We start from the raw sequence: 17539 nt of genomic DNA, 5'->3' as shown, positions 1-17539 counted from the left end.
TATTTCTGCAAAATGCAGAACCGACGGACAGCCTACCGATTTTCTCTGGCTCATCTGGACCTGTTCCAGCGATGCAGCTGCTCTCCAGCCCGTACGTTGGATCCACCTTCCCAGAGGCTCGTGCTGCTTCTTGTACTTTCTTTACGTGGGCTTCAACTAGCTCCAGTGGTACTTCCTCTCTGACTCGAGAAAACTCCTCTGTTAAAAATTACACAGATATGTCATATTGCATGCGTTTTATGGTAAAATTTAAGTTATTTTCTCAGAGAAGCATGCAGGTAGATCTTGTGACAAAATGCATTCTCAATTTTCAATGTTCTTTCTTTTCACTCTAGATAATTTTCCCTCTCAAACCAAGTAGAAGAGATTCTCCTCCCACTTTTATAAAATGCTTTTTACACGCAAAAATAAAGAAAAAAGCAGGAGGAACAATTTCATTGAGTTTCTTAGGGAATATAACCATGGCTTATAATTTTAACACAAGCTAAAACAGGAAAACTACAGGTTTAACATTGTGCATTTTTAAAGAGCTAAATAACAACAGTGGTCACACACAACACCAACTACAGGGCAGTGCTTGCAAACTATTACTACTCAATGAGCACAGAAGGGGGGATGCCAGCCCTCTTCAGATATTCAGTGGCTTTTAGGAGTTATTCTAGCTTGTCTGTAAACTGGTGGGTTCAGTAACAACAGGACACAAACCTGGGTATTAGCAGACCTGAGGAACTTATTATCCATCCTGAATAACCTCTATAAGCAGTTGATTCTAAGAGCAGGCTGACACAGCAGAATATTGTACAGACAAGGTGAAAAAAAAAACTTCTGGGGCAAATTCATACCTAATGCAGCCTTCGCTGCAGCTGATGCCACCCGGGGATCCACCACCGATGCCAGAAAAGCAACAGTGCTCATCACTGGATTGCCAGATTGGCTGAAAGGAACGGGCTGGTAAGCCAGCGGGCCAAGGGATGCATCGGAGTTCTCCAAATAGGGGTCTTCGATAGGAAGCCTCAGGAAATGGAGAATGCACTCATCCTGGGTACGGCTCCCAACGTGCTCCGAGACTTTGTTCCAGTCATCTTTGTACATCTCCAGAGCCTGTAAAAGATGAAGATCATGGTATATATATTAGCTAATCTGGAAAAACAACACAAAGAACACTACTGCTTTATGCAAAAAGACTTGATGTTAGTTATTTTGGTGATGCAACAACAACAGAATCAAGCAACGATTTAAATCCTAATTTTTCAGTAGTGAAATTATTCCGCAGAAGAAGAACACACATCTCGCTGGCACATGAGTTAAGCTTCTGAGAGCATTACATGAGTTTTGTGCTGTTACTATACCAAAGAGAACTGTCAGAAGACTTTGGATTTAATAGTAAGATTTGAATAGTTAGCATTTCCCCATTTTGCATTCACATGAAAAACTTCACAGAGAAATAGTTTGCTTATCCTACAAAGCCTCAGCAAATTCTTTTAATTCCCCCCAGTACTCCCCGCAGTGGCATTCTTGTGCTCTCCAATTAATGTCTTAAGTCACCAAGCCCTTTGGGGCAGGAACGGTGTTTATTTTACTTGCACTGTATATGATGGTGAAGTCCATTTTAAATATCCAGCAGATGTAATGAAAACAAAAGAGCATCAAAGTACACCAAGGAAAAAGGGAAAATATATTCCGTAGCACGAAGCAAAAAGGGATCAGCTTTCTAGGAACTACAACCCAGTCCGACTCTCAGCAAGTATTCAAGTTAAGAAGTTGTTATTATGCAGGTAAGACACCTGATAAAGTAAGGACCTTCCAGATTAAGTCAAAGATTTGTAATTCTTAATTCCAGTCACTTCTGAAGTTACTTCAGCCAAGCTTCAATTAAACAATTTAACGAATATGAGACACCAAAGATTCGACATTAATTTTCAAGAAAAAAACCCTAATAAATTAGTACCATAAAAAAGTGCTAGCCTAATGTAATATTACCCTTCAGCAGATTTTGTTGTTGTTGAAAACTACCTTAATTATTTAAACATTCAGATTGCATAAAATCAGAGCTTAAGTATCCTAAACAACTTTTACATTATTGATGTGATTAATGATCAAGTCACCTAGGCAAAGTAAAAACCAATTTGATTTCTAGGCCTATTAAGTTAAACGAACCAAACAAGAAAAATAAACAAATCTGCAAACTCAAACAAAGGCCTATCAGAAGTCTTCCAAAAATATTTAATCCTAGAGGCTGCATGTGAACAGTAAACATCTGTTGCCTTGACTTACAGATCCCATTTGAATTTCAAATTGAATGGAGTTGGCATAGAAGTCAACTTGCTTTTTACTTGTGCACTTGGGCGCACTGTGGATGTTGAAAGCCAACTTGGGAAAAATGACCTGGAAGTGGTTTAAGCTTTACCTTGCTGAAGTCTTGTATTTCTCCCAAAAACCTCATTACTTAAATTGGGTGGGGAGGAGGGAGCCAACCCCAGTACACCTTCAGAAGGCCACTGGTTCCCTGCTCCGGCCCCAAAACACAGGGTTTAAGATTAAATGGGCAAGCAGCAGAGTAAGGGAAGGAGGGAAGGGGAAGGAGGAAAGGCTGTGCTCCAGCAGAGCCTAGGATGGAAAGAACAATACAGAAACTGTTGCAGACCACAAACTAGACAAAGAGAGGGGTTTTAACAGCTCTGCAGAAAGAATACTTTGGCTTGGGAACGAACAAAGGACGAGCCACGTTGGACAGCCCGCTCAATACCGCGGCGATCAATGGTCCCTAACTGCTTATAAACCTCGCCTGACCTCCTTCACCTCCTTCTGATCTTGCCCCAGTGCTTCAAGAAATCAAACTCCTCGGTTCACTAGGTCATCCTCACGGGGAAGTATTTATTTGATGTTCAACATTAATTTCACTTTCCCTAATTCCATCTCAAGTTGGGTGTCTTTGTCTGCCCGTCGTTAGTCACACTGGCATATTGCATGAAGTTTTGCTTTTTATGGCCATGCAGGGTTTTTTTTCTCTCCTTCTCCTTCATTACCTATTTTTCTGCTATACAAACGAGCTCTCCCAACAGTTGTCCTTACTATAAATAGCTGAAAGTGCCTCCAACTCCACGGAGATGCAGAGCAGCAGTGTGGCAGGGAAGATGGTTCTGGGAGGGGAGCGAGATTCCCCCGCGTCCCCTATTCACTCAGTCAACGGGAGGAAGGACAATAATTATTTTAGATACGATTTATTCTTTGGAACTCCACTGCATGTATATTTGCCCAAAGCTACCCTGAGGATTTAATTGGACTGGGCTGCCTTGTTATAACTGAATCACTTATGCTTGAACTGATATACTCTCTTCACTGATTTATTCATAGGATAAATCCACGAAGAACATTATTAATTTAAACTCACATTAAATAAATTTGCAATCTCAAGACTTGAGTTTTTTTTTTTCTTTAAAAGAAAAATGAATACGCCATCTGGATTATTTAATTAGGCTACTACTTGCTGTGTATGATCATAAGTTACAGACACATAAAAGAATGGATCTTAAATCTTAATAACAGTAAGCAACGACGACAGTGTATCAAGATATTACTCCTAAGTTTGCTCCATACAAGAACACCACGAACAATATCTTAGCTGTTTTCACCCTGTAAGCAAAATTTTTCCACATGCCGACACAAAAATGTGGGCTAAACAGTGTGCAGTCCGACATAAAAAAAAAATGTTTTGGCTATTTGATGAACTCGCTTTCTGTATCTGTGAAGGCTGAATCAAAGCATGCTGCTGCTGAGGCACTTTGTCTCGTTCAGAAAAGAAGTAGCACAAAAGTTTAGTATTGTTCAGCACGGTTCATATCCATTGCTCACACTTTGTCGTATAAAGATTCTTAACTTTTCAATGGGTTTATTAACGACAACAAAAAAAGCCAGAGCAATCACAGAGCTTCATGCTAGTTTAAGCTATCTGTAAGTTAAAAAAAAAAAAAACAAAAAACATCCCAAAATGGAATTCTTTCGCAAAAACCCTGAATTGTAACAAAACTGGATTATATGAAAGGAAGAAAAACATCCCACCCAGCATCTACCCCAAGAATATATTGTAATAGAAAGCTCAGTACAAGATTATATTTTTTTCTTTTTTTCTTTTTACAGGAAATGGCAGCAGATTAATTATTTCAGGCCACCTAGAGTCTTCTGACAAAGCGCTATGAAAAACCACATTGCCCTGACACCAGTAGGAAAGATCAGAACGTACTTATGCAGTACACCTTGTGTGATGGTTTTCATCCCAGGTAGGAAATTCAAGAGAAATTCAAGATTCAATTATCGTATTCAACAGCTTCAGACTAAGCAATCTGGAGACAAAGACCTGATCCAGTGTGCCAACCGTTCTTTGACCTATTTTTCAGGGTACCAACGTGACTCCAGTTATCTCGTGTAATTCTTGAGAAGACCTCTCTGTGTTGCAAGATCTGTTCTTGAGTTTATGCACACATTCCCAAATGCTTACTTTCTGGGTTGCAGATATGAGTTCAACAGAACTGAACCTTAAAGTTCATGAAGTCCCTTGAGTACACAGATGTTACTACCATCTCTTTTTAGTAGTTGCATTCTTGTAGCAATGATGGTCAAATAAAGAGAGGGTTTCGAGGGAGAGCTGTAACCTTTTACCACCAGTTCAGAAGCCACAGTCACAAGAGACAGACCGGCAGCCTTGTACACACAGATACTCAACCACACTCCTCCTCCAGTTATGTAAGAATTCCTTCCCCCTCATGAACTTACTTCTAATAGCAGCAACGTCTCTTGTTCTGTCCATTCTCTTCCAGCACTTGCACCTTTACTCTACAAAAGACAGAAGAAAAAAAAGTGAAATGCGTTTCTTTGCACAGAATTAAAACAAAAAAAAAGAACAAAGGGGAAGAATCTTTTGTTATTTGATCAACTCAATATCTAAAGCACCCACCTGTTGAAACATTCCTTCTACAGCTCACCACTGCCTAGTTATCTAATACACAAGTTCAGTTCACAAGTTTACTTAACATAGCTAAAACATGCTGAGAAATGCATTACCACAGGTTTTGGGGAGGTTGGGGGGGGTACAGATTTGGTACCCTTTTCTCCTGGCTCCCACCTATCCTTGCACGCAAATACAGCCAAGTGAAAAGATGATGTTCTATATAATAAAAATCCTCGGGAAAGTTGATAGCATTCCTGTCAGTTTGACTTTGGCCAGTGAAATTAAGTCAAGAACAGAGCAGTTTACACAGAGCATTCTACAATTCCCACCAAAGAACAGCAGCAGCTAACAGATAGAGCACGGTATCTAACTGCCCCTCATCAGCTGCTGTGCAGAAGATGGATGCTGCTCTCAGTCAGGGAGACAGAATTACTCGATTCAGGCACAACTGGGCTACTGTCAGCTTAAAGGGCACATTTTTCGACAGAGTAGCGGTTATGTCAACCAAACTTCAGCACCTCTCAAACCTCTGGTATACTTCCAAGGCAGACTGGATAGTGTAAAAGCACAGGTTGGTCCAAAAACAAAAGAAAAAACAACACATACCATTCAGCTATCTAAAAGAAGTAACTCCGTAGAGAGAAAAAAGATCTTAACAGATAATGAGATGAGCTATCTGAAAAGACAGCAGTAGTAGTAGCAAGATAATCTGCATATTTAGCCATCACTTGCTCCAATCGTTACTTCTCCCAAATTTGCACCCTGGGGTTAACTTCTCGAATTTCCTAGAAGCTACAAAACTCTTGGTGAAAACTTTTCCACTATTACAGCAACCCTAATCTATACACATCAAATAAAGACAAAATCATATTGTCAACTGCTTATAAAATAAATTTATCTAGATTGGATGTCTCTATGTAAAAACACACCAGAAGGAAAAGGGGTACATAAATCTATCCTATCTCAACATGCATTTCAAAAATAACATTAGTCCACAGGAAATACTAAGCTAAGTGAGCTATCAAGCTACTGATCAGTTCTCAAGCTGGTATGAATGGCCACAAGTGCAGTTGCCACAAACACGCAAAGCAAAAAGGGAAATCAGCTTCTGCAAGTAAGTGTGCTCAAATTTATTACAGGTGCTTGCAAACAGAACCAAAGTCTAGAATCACTGAAAGGTTTATGAACTTTGTAAATATTTCTCTCTAAATTAAAAGAATTTGTCACTCCATGAAATGTGATGTGGAATCAGGCTCTATAAAAAAAAATGCTGATCTCTAAAAACATTGTGTGGTGTTGTAGTGGTTTTTTCTCCCTCCAATTTAATATAGTTATCTTGTGATCTCTTAGCACAATAATCATGGTACTTACAGAAACCATTGACACAGAATTAGCCTGACATCAGCCCGAGAGAGGCAGTAATCAGCATAACACTGCAGACCTTCCAGACTGAAGGCTATGCTGAAGTGTTAAGCTCGTATTCCTCCACAGTAGCTTCAAGCACTATCAAGTACCCACGCAAGTAACAAACAGCAGCAGGAGTTGAAGTCAACAGGTTATGGAATCAGCAGCATCACTGCAACAGCATCTCAGAACTTAACTAATTATACAGTATGGTGCAATGACAGTGCTAAAAAAGTCCCCTACAATGGTTTTGTGACACCTTTTATCATTAAATGGCTTTCTAGTTCTCAGTCTGGAAAACCTTGCTCAGACTTGGAAAACAGGACAGTTAAAGATGCTGCTGAAAGATTTCAATTTCAGTACTGAATTATTTGTAAGTTTGTTGATTCTGAAGCATTCAAGTAAAACATGCAAAAAACGTAACATGAATTCAGTGTCTGGAGACAGACAGTACTGACTAGCTTGCGATAGGCACACGATTTTCACTTCTACAAAGCTGGGTATCCAATAGAACTGTGAGTGAGGGATGCTAACATCCTACATTGAGAAGGAAGAAACCTAAAAGAGGAATATAAAGAGTAACATAAGGCATTTCACTGTCATCTAGTAGAGGACAATTAAGGAAGAATGTTTAATAGAAGCCACAAGGGGAAAAAAAAAACAAAACAAAAACAAACAGACTTGCCTTTGCTAAAGTCTTTTTTGAGTAAATATCTGTGCGAAGTCCAAAGTTCTGCAGATCAGTAGGTTTCTCTTTGTTTTTCTCAGGAAAACTCAGCATCTGCTGAGCAGCTGGAACCTGCAAACAAACAGAACAAAAGACAGGTCAGAGGGTCAGGAACTGAAAGCTATTCAAGGTTTTCAGACCAACGTTAAGCAGAACAAAAATGAACAAAAAAGCTGAAAATGTGACCTATAGAGATGTCTTTACACAGTATCACTTACACACAACACTAACAGGCGTGACTTTGGAGAATCTGACTACTTGACGCCACAAACCTGGACGGAGAACATTTCAGCAAAGCACGCATACATTATTCTATTAAGATGTTCCAAGACACTGGCTAGAGCTACAAATTTCCCATATCTAAGGCAAAAACAGTTCATGCCACCTGCAGGGCTCACCTGGGGAGTGCGGATGTGGAGAGGCATCAGGCCGGAGGGCGTATCAGCGAGCACGTTGAAATGAGGAGTAGGAGGAGGGCCCATGGCCATGGGACGACTTTCTGGATCCACCTGGTAGTTGATGAGACCCCACTGCTCCAGAAAAGCATGTACTCTATGAGACAACAGGACAAATTAAAATCTTAACAAAGCCATTTTGGTTATGTAGAAAGGAGACAGCGAAGGAAGCAGCTTTGGTTTGGGATCAAACTGGTCCATAATCTCCTAAAATCCTCCACTAATCACAATGACCAATGAATATTACATATGAGTTTCGTGCAGACTTGAGAGTATCACTTCAGTGTGTTAGCTAAACCAAAGCATGAAATTTTGGTTCGAGATAACAGGAAATCAAGAAAGACAAAGGCAAAGCAGAGACAGGGCTGCATGCATGGAGCCATGTGCAGATGGAATATCCATGTGAGGGCTGCACAACCCTTGGTTTGCTTCCCTCATCTATCTGTAGCTGTTCTTCACTGGGTCTACTTTTAGCAAGTTCCAGACTCTAGGACCCTGCTGTACCTCCCAACTTCAGACTGGTGAAACATATAAAACCAACAAAATTTAACTGCAAAACGAAGAAGTCTGAAAAGAACTCCACTAACTGTACTAAACAGTAATATTGTAATATTTAGAACCTAAATATTACAAGTTAAGATTCAAACTTTGTAGGCATGGTTCAGCACACAAAATATTATAAATAAAGGATAGTATAACATTCTGGTTACCATAGAATCATGGAACAGTCTGCTAATCAGCAGCCCAATGGCTATTTCCCACACCTATCCTGTCATACTGGAGCATTTCTATTTCTTTTTGTTAAAGTGAAAGCAATGGCTGAAAAATCCATTTTTAGTGTTTTTTTTGTTGTTTTTTTTTGATTGGCTTTTTACCTCATGACAGCACACACATCTCCAGTCAGATTCCTTCTGCAGGCAGTGCTGGTCAAATACTCCTGAGGGTTTAAGCGATAGGTGTCAATCATGAAGTTGCGGTAAGCGAGGTATCTGGAAGACAATTGGCACATAGTTCATATCATACACTGGTGTCTAACAAAGCTTAGAATATATATTTTAGGATTCACCTTCTCCAAACACATTTATTACTGACAAGCAAACACCTCCAGCTAGTTTTTATTGATGAAGTGTAGTAAGGTGAAATCAGTATCAAAATATACAAGCAGAATTTATGTTTTATATACTGAATACAGTCCATCCATCTCTTCCAGATGTTTCATTCTGGATTTTCTCTGTAACTATTAGCAGCACAAAGCACACTTAAATCTCAATCACACGAAGAGTTGCGGGCAAGTAAAACTCAAAATTAAACAGCTCAAATTGTTACCTAGTATTTGCTGAGTACTCAGAAAGCATTGCAACCAAAAGCAGTAGTATTAAGTCTAGAACCAGGTATGCCAGAAGGTAAAAGATGCGTTAACTCCTTGATACATGTGCTCTTCCAGCACTAACATTATGAAGAGGAAAGCTAACACCTTCTTTTACACCTTTGCTTCTGCTCTACTACAAACACAATACTTGCAGAGATCAGGGATGTACAGTTGGTCGTATACCCACTCCGTTTTGGCTTTAAGTTTCTAGAAGACAGACACAGCATCCTCGGTGGAAAGAGGCCAAATACAGGTCGTCCTTCTTGCCCCACTCCAAAGCACTCTGACTACAGCTATAACTTGGTCACTAACCGAGTATTTGCTCAACAGACTGCAAGCTGCAGAAAAGAAAAATTAACAGGGCCTGGTCCTGGCACAGAAACAGGATAAATAATCCTAGTTGGTCCTCTCTGTGAGCCTGCAAGGAAAAAAGCTGCACAGAAAAACTGAAGTTGTATGCTGGATGGAACATTACTGTTTCTATATGAAGACTTTTTATACATTGAAATACCAACAAGGAAAAAAGTTAGAGAACCAAATGGAGAAGACAAAATCTCTGAAAAGCAGAGGGAAAGAATCCAGAAGCCAGCACAGCACTCCCCACGCACTGAGCTGGGAACAGCTGAAGAAGCTACTCCCATGAGACTCCCATACTTCAGTGCACAACAGTCCAAGTAAGCAATTTTTGGGGTTCAGCCCATTTCCTGCTCTGTACACACTGGTCGATCTTTTCCATAAGATTCTGGAATGTACCAATGCTTCCTAATACAAGCTGTTCAGAACAAAACCTACCATAAATTTACTGCTCGCCCTGTTCTTTAGATTGAACAAAACCAAATCTGCCAACAGACACAGGCAAGGACCCTAAGCAAAGATCTGTATGAGAAGGTGCATTATAAATGGACAATTTCTACCTCCCCCTATTAAAAATTTAACATCTTGAATGCAGCCAGCACTCAATACTCGAGAATATAAATCATGCAGAGGATGAACACCAGTGTCTTTCACAGGCAAGACATAAGCAGACAGATGCTGCAGGGACCCATTCCTGCCAAAATCCCACATCCTCCATTCTAAAGTTATATATAGAACTTGCTGGAAAACCACCATGGGACCAGGTGTGGAATGTTGTTGTGGTAGGCGAGAAACAAAAGGGAGCTTCTTCCAGAAAGGAATATTTGGGGAGATTTCTGAATGTTCCTGGAGAGAACTGGGTTGCCACCTGCTTGGAGAAAGGCTACCTTAAAGTGCTCTTGGCTGCAGGAACAAGTTTAATAGCTTAATAATAAGGTCACATTACCAGGTGGAGAAAAAAAAGCCTAAGACAGAAATATCCCTGCAGTTTATCCTGAAGGGAATCTGTTTTCAAGAGTGACATGCCCCATCGGCTATAACTTGTCAACAGCAAGAAAGAAAAGTCAACTAGTATTTAGTTAAAACCCTTTCCAGACAGAAACCAGGCCCCAGGCCCTACTGTCACAAGAAGGAACCTGTGCGAGCTCTTGAGACACGGTATTTTGTTTGGCCTGGAAACTGAGCTGTAGGCAAGACATTTCCACGCAGAAGGATGTTTATTCTGTTACAAAACACAGTGCCGAGACCACGTGCTACTCCTGCAATCCCTACACGGGGACAAAAATAACATCCCCAGGATTATAAGAGGTGAAGGGAGTCCCGTATCAGTGACAAATATACTTCCAGATCCAGCCACCAGGCTGTAACCAAGGTTGGAGGGGGCAACCTTTCTTCACGTTTGTCCCCAAGCTCTCTCCAGACAAACCAACAGCCCAGGAGGAACATGCAGTTACTGGGTGTCCTCACTTACAGGGGCCACAAACTGGTGCCCATTGCTGTGGTTTTGGCTGCAGCTACTGGGAAGTTATCCACTAACTATCCAAACCTGGAAGTTGAGGAACAACGCTGAGAACCCTTGAAAGGTGTTTTCACAACTCTGCCTGTTTGCAGCCTTAAACACGAAGCACTAGAAGCCCTCAAAGAAAAATACACTGAATAGTAAAACTTAAAGCAGAGTTACTATCAAATACATTTTGGAATTGCTATGGACACAGAATTACCTCCAAAACTCAAACATAGAGAAGTTGGAAGCAAAGAGCAGAGACTCAAAAACAGTCAGCATACAAGAGACCTCAGAAGGTCTCTAGGCCAACCTCCTACTCAACGCTGAATCCAGACTGGGTTAATTAGGGCCTTGTACAGCCAGGAAACATTTGAGGAAGAACACTGCACAATTTCTCCAGGCCCCTATCCCAGTGCTTCATTTCGCTCAGAGTTCAAGAAGTTCCCTTGGTATCAACCTCAAACTTGGTGGGTTTCAGTTTATTTTTTTCCTGCTGTCCCAGTAACAGGCCTGGCTCCATCCTCTCCGTGACCTCCTCTGGGCATCTGGCAGCTACCGTCAGAGGTCTCCCAGTCTGAAAAGGTTAATTAATCTTTTCTACCTCAAAATCAGATCAGAACCCTTGCGAAATACCAGCCATGCCTGAGAAGAGATTCAGCTACAACAACACTTTCTGTTTTGTTTACCTGTTGGAAGAACAGTACAAGATGATATTAACACTACCATTTACACTAAGAGAAGCTCGTTTGGAGAATTACGTATGAAAAATGCACAGTTTTGCACAGGTTACAACATACTGAGAAGACCCCTCAAATACTTGATTTCACAGTTCACGAGAAAATGTTTTTTAAATCCCCAAAAGCTGCTTTGCAACTAAACTGAGGTTTGCTACCATGATAAAGTAAACTTAACTTGCCTGGTTCTATTGCTCAAGTCAACGAGCATACAGTGGCGTTCACTGATCTTTTGTGAACTCTCAGGTTTTAGGATAATCGTTTTAAGAAAAGCAGGTACATAGTCAACTTAAAGCTTTTGAACAATCTCCTTTTAATCAATCACCTTTCAGGACTGCACTGAATAACTACATTTACTGTTGTAACAGAAAATTCTCAAGGAAGGGAAGTTGTTCCTTTACTAACACACAAGATTTACAGTAGATATCCAAAATAAGCAATTGATGCAAAATCACCAGCTTATCTATCTCGTCTCTTCACTAAATCAGAGGAGAAATTAATAATTTGATGTCTGGAAAGACCTACAACATTTCAGGACAGCATTCAATTGTGATTTATTTTAAAACTTCTTGAAAGCTATTTACAAACAACTGTGTTTGTATAATTTCAAATTAAGAACACTTAAGTTCTGCTGCAGATACCAGACCCCACAAGGCAATGAGATAGGGTCAAACTGGATCTAAATTCAACCCAGAGTACTCTGCCTACATTTAAGAGGCATGATCAGAATTGAAAAATCACTAGAGGGTTTGGAACAGCTATAAACAAATGCTTTTCTTCCTGCACTGCACAACTCCAGCTCTCTGATTTTAATCAGACTACCTAATATTCACTTTCCAACCTTCACCTTTCTTTCAGAATTACCCATCACCTGCTCAAGGAACCATGAAATCAACACAGATAACTGTGGAAAATCCATTCCACAGTCTGACACAGCATCCTATAATAAACCTTGTCATCCGTGCTTAAACACAAAACTCTCAAGTCTCAAAAACACAGCGTGTCATGAAAAGAGAGCAAGAAAAACAGGAGGATCATTAAGGTTCTACAGTACCAGGATTTTTTTTTTTTTTTTAACATGTCTCTGTAAGATAAGTCCTGTACCACAAAAAAAAAAAGTCCAGGAGTTTGTTCCGATATTATTTCTGCAAAACCAGTTTGATTTTTTTCCTGGATAACCATTAATAACTATTGAAATGATAATGAAAGTTTTACTTCTACTACTACAATAATGCACAGACATTATCAAACTACAAGTAGTAGTTGTGCAGTGCTCTTTCCTTCTTTTATGCACTGACAGTATCTGTTTAACACACGTACAAAAGGAAGTGTCTGAAGGATTCATGACACTAAAGCCTCCTTTATCTTGCTGAACTCTCACACGCCTATATTCACATTTTACTTACATTTCTGGAGTCTTGGACTTGTTTTTTCCGTTGAAGAATTCAGGAAGAGCGCGACGCTCAATCACATGAATACTGTAACAAAAATACACAATTCAAATGCCAAATCGTAAATAATCTTAGAGTACTCTACACGCCTTCAAATGACTATCTTGAGAGCACATTTATGGGAAGGAAAACACTTAGTTTTTTAGAAACCCAAGTATTCTAGCACGAACCTTTGAATTAAGCATTTTCATCAAATAAACAAAGCCATATTAAAAAGGCATCACAACATTCAGTCGCTGATTTGAAGCAAAACTACGTACCCAATGCCGCCATAAACAAACTCTGAAGAGAAAACTGAGCAGCAGCCCATTTTCATCTGCACATTCACAAGTTCTGCCTTCCAACAGAGGCATCTTTCCATGCTCTAGACTAATTACTGTTAGCACTCACCCAAGAAACCAAAAATTTCTCAAATAAACCACGCTTTTATGGTATATACTTAGAAGACGGGAGTGTAAGCGCATGCTTTGAACCCAACTCCAAAACTTATCTACAGAAATTACTGCTGCTCACAAGTCAGGCAGGAGACTGACTGGCTTCAAGAGCACTGCCAGCACCTCCCTGGTCAATTAGGAAACTAAAATCCAAACCACGGCTGTAATACACCTAGTACTAAAGGAGGAAAGAGCTTCAAGATTCAAAAATATTTTATAAAGTATCAGAGATGCAGGACTTGTTAAAATAACTTGAGGGTAACTTCATACAATGGCACATCATTCAAATTAAAATCTGGAGAACAAGTTTCCTTTAAGAGTAGTTACTTTTAAAGGAAGTACAATTATTTTTTAATACATGATCTTCTCTATCTTTTCAGCTTTTGGCCAAACATGCAGTTGGCCTTCAATACTGACACTGCTCATTCTTGTCATTCCTGCAAAGAACATTAACTTAAAGAGGAAGATTAACTGATAAACTGTTCAGAGTTTAGTAGCAAGCAAATTATTTGGTTCTTGCAATGAAATCACCCATAGCATAAGCGATTACACTGAAAATGAATTGAGCATCAAAAAGTTTCTCTGTTTACTAGAAAATTAATTTTAGTCATGACTATGCTAAAACAATAGTTTATAATACATTTTAAGAGAGGCACATTAGAATTATTCCTCAGCTTGCTTCACATTTGTTGCAACTGGACACAAAGAAATATTTGCAATTTGGGAGGGCTGCAGACAGTAGTTTATATATTCACATGAAACAAGAAGCATCTTTCTGGCACCACAAGAGCAGTCACACCTGAAGTCTGAGGCTGCACAGCACTAAGTATATGCTCTCTACATCCCCAGGACTACAGAAACCTTTCTCCAGATGAAAGAAGTGCTCAGGGACACCAAAATGTCAGTCCCAAAGTTGTGCTGCTATTTCAGCCTCAAAGCCAAATCAGCTTAATGTGCAGATTGTTTCTGGAGCACTAGAATGCAAAAATCAAAGCTTTTTTCACATCCTGCTACCTTATGGATACCTACTCTTCCTGTCACAGAGATGTTTTGAGGTTGCCTTTTATAAGGTCAGCACGGCTACATCTGAGCCAGTGAGAAGTTCATTCTCTTTCTTTAGAAATGCTGCATTAGTCTCTGAGCTGTGCTTCACAGGCTGCTTTAGCTCTCAGGAACACCCTCACAGCTACTGCTACTACAAATACACCCCAAGGAGGTTTTAACCAACTGCTCCCAGAGGGCACCTGTACAATAACAGAAGAGTCAGCTCGTGACAAAATGTCACCATTGACATAATTTTCCCAGTAGGGAAGTATTACTGTACCTTCATTTCACAAAAGGGAATTGAGCACAGAGGCTATAGACGTACCTACCTCGGGTTAAAGTACACCTCAATTAGCTCAAGCTCACTCTGCATGCATGACAGAGCTGTACATACACCTCAAGCTTCTCTGCTCAAAAGCAACTGGAGCACCTATAAACTCAGGCTGTGTTCCTTGTTGTTTCTGCTTCCAGGACCATCTCCAAGTGGGAGAGCAAGGGGACTAAGAAAATGGATGGTTCTTTTTATGAGGATTTAGGTCAACTCAAGCTACTAGCACAGACATCATCCAAGCAACTGATTCCATGTAATAAAGTTTGCCAGAGCTGAAAATTGAACCAAAGGCGTGAATCCTTGTACTCAAGTGTCCTAGCATTTCTCTTTGGGTTCCAGTCCAAACACTGCCTTGATTCCTAGAGCTTCAAAGGAACGCATGCTCAAAGAACAGACTTCCCAGACATCCATTCCTTATCCTGTTTCCAAAGTAACTTTTTATTAAAAACAAAAACCTACCTAAGAGTTTTAACTTGTAGAGAGACTTTCGTTCCTTTCATTCCCACACCACAAAAAACTCAGTATACAGAGAAAATCAGCATTACCCTAGCAAGTTAAGTGGTCATATCAAGTCACAAACCTATGTCTCCAAAGAGGATCCTGAAATGGAACAACTGACCTCCCTGCACAATTGAGGACTTATCCTCATACAAGTATCAGGAAAGTAGGGAAGGAAAAAGGAATTAATTCTCCCGTGAAAAATCAATGCAAAACAAAAAATGCTGATATAGCAGACTGAATATCTGTGCTATCTGAAATCCCCTTCCTCACTCCCAATTCCCCAAAACTGACAGAAGTCATCTTGGGAATATTTATGGGTGGGAAAGATGTACCCATACAAAGGAATTAGACCCAAAAGGAAGTAAAATCTTTCAGCTCTTATCATGACTTACGAGAAACCACCTTCAAAACTCTACGTGCCCGGTACCAAATGACTTTCTTACCAGTTGTAGTCAAACCAAGATGCATAGCTTGGAATAATGATGTGGTTGGTTTGTTCTGTGACGTTATCTTCACCTGGATCAATTGACCGACTTTGATCGCCTTTGTTAGGGTCTTCATCTTCCTGTATCACAGAGGAAATGCACTGGTTAACACATTGCAAACAACAGAAGGTACCTAAGAACTCTCAGGCAGCTGAGTTAGCCTATAACAAATGCTTTCCAATCCTCTGCAGCATAAAATTTTTGATGCAATCTATTGTCAGTGAGGAAAGCCTCAGGGACAAGAAACAATCAGCTTTCATAAAAGAATAAAGGAAGCATAAAGCCACTAAAAAGTTTTTACAGGGACAGTTGTCAAACCTTACGAACATACTTGGCAATACAGCTAGATCACGCTTCAAGTCTTGTCTATAAAATTTAAAGTCTAACTATAGGAGAACATGTCTGCATTTCAATACTGCAGTATACTGCAACGAGACATAAATACAGCACAAATCCAGAGAATTTTGCAAGTTGTCAGCCTTGCTCTTGCTGCCATCTCCAGATACTGACGCTGCAACAATTTTTATGATTTGTAAAGATGACTTATTTTTTGCCACTCTTTCCCATGAACTTTCTCACTCCTCAAAAGAACATTAAAAGAAACCAGATTCATTACTTCTCCTAGTTTCACTGGGAAACACTTGTCAGCGGTAATAATTTCACGTCTGCAAAACTGCATCTCATTACCCTACATTTTTGCTTGGATAAACTCACATTAATCGATCATAAAGCTGGTCTTGGATACTTCCCTGTTGTGAAGAAGAGATACTAAGTTCAAATTGTAACCATGCCATGAAAACTCTGGCACAGAATATAAACACCCTGTGTTTGTTACAGGAGATGGACAAACCTTTCGTGCTAGAACTTAGACTAATAGATCCCAGATGCGAGAACGAGAGGGCAGGGGTTTCTTTAGGAAGGCTGTTGGTAATAAAGTAAATAGGGGATATTCTAACAAGAAGGCATGAAGTGCTGATAATGGGTCACATGCATTAACAGGTTAAAGAAATCACTGCTTGCCCATCAGAAAATTAAGGCTACATATGACATCAGCACAGATTATTGTATGCCGAGGCAATTTAAGGCTTTCACTAGATCACTTTTCTTGTGCATTTCTAACAAAAAACTGATAGTTGAGCTCCGTACCTTACCACAGGCAATTCAATTTTTAATGATTTTCTTTATCTGAATTACTAAGCCAGTCAGATTTCAAAGAAACAGAAAAGGCTGTTAAAAACAATCACGTCCCTAAAGCAAGATTTTAAGACCACCATGTTGCATCTTTTGGGGCAATGAAATTCCTCCAGAGACAAGGCATCCTTCTGAATCTATTTAGTGACCTGACATTGGACCTGACATTGGCTGTTCTGAAAAGAAATCCATCCTCTCTTCATCTCCACAACTTCAATATCCTTCTGCTCTCAAAATACATTCAGTAAATAAAAAACATGGCCAAAACAAAAAAACAACCTACAAACGTTTAGGATAGCACATAAAAGCAAGCCTCTTCCAACTTGACAGGGAAAGAACACTTGCAGCATGAGTTCCACAGTTAGGGGTCATTCTACGTGCAGGGGTGGAGAAAGTGCACCACCAAAAAAAAAAAAGAGTATTTCTCATACTGGAAAAGCCTGCAGTCTTTCCAAGATGGTGTCCCTAGCCTGAAACAGATTGCTCACCTAAGAATTTTGGCAACGTGTCCATGTGTACGTACCAAGATACTTAAACCCACTGTTCCTTAGTGTGATACCAGAGCCTAAAACCTGTAAGAAAGGTTGCTTACTAGCTAAACAGCATTTTT

At 39.9% G+C, this 17539-nt stretch overlaps 1 protein-coding gene across 2 annotated transcripts in view; it reads right to left on the bottom strand.

Moving 5' to 3' along the window:
* The window catches only part of SMARCC1 (SWI/SNF related BAF chromatin remodeling complex subunit C1), a 78191-nt gene that overhangs the window by 32728 nt on the left and 27924 nt on the right, over window positions 1–17539 (bottom strand). For both annotated transcript variants that reach the window (XM_068673148.1, XM_068673149.1), the window contains 8 exons: window positions 15697–15818; window positions 12899–12970; window positions 8407–8520; window positions 7475–7628; window positions 7035–7148; window positions 4771–4830; window positions 843–1101; window positions 37–198 (listed from right to left, as the gene is read on the bottom strand). In XM_068673148.1, coding sequence (XP_068529249.1) covers window positions 37–198; window positions 843–1101; window positions 4771–4830; window positions 7035–7148; window positions 7475–7628; window positions 8407–8520; window positions 12899–12970; window positions 15697–15818 — 1057 coding nt within the window. The remainder of the gene's footprint in view (window positions 1–36; window positions 199–842; window positions 1102–4770; window positions 4831–7034; window positions 7149–7474; window positions 7629–8406; window positions 8521–12898; window positions 12971–15696; window positions 15819–17539) is intronic.

The sequence above is a fragment of the Anas acuta genome, chromosome 2, assembly GCF_963932015.1.
Source record: "Anas acuta chromosome 2, bAnaAcu1.1, whole genome shotgun sequence".
NCBI classification, from domain to species: domain Eukaryota; kingdom Metazoa; phylum Chordata; class Aves; order Anseriformes; family Anatidae; genus Anas; species Anas acuta.
This window is presented reverse-complemented; position numbering and strand designations above follow the sequence as displayed.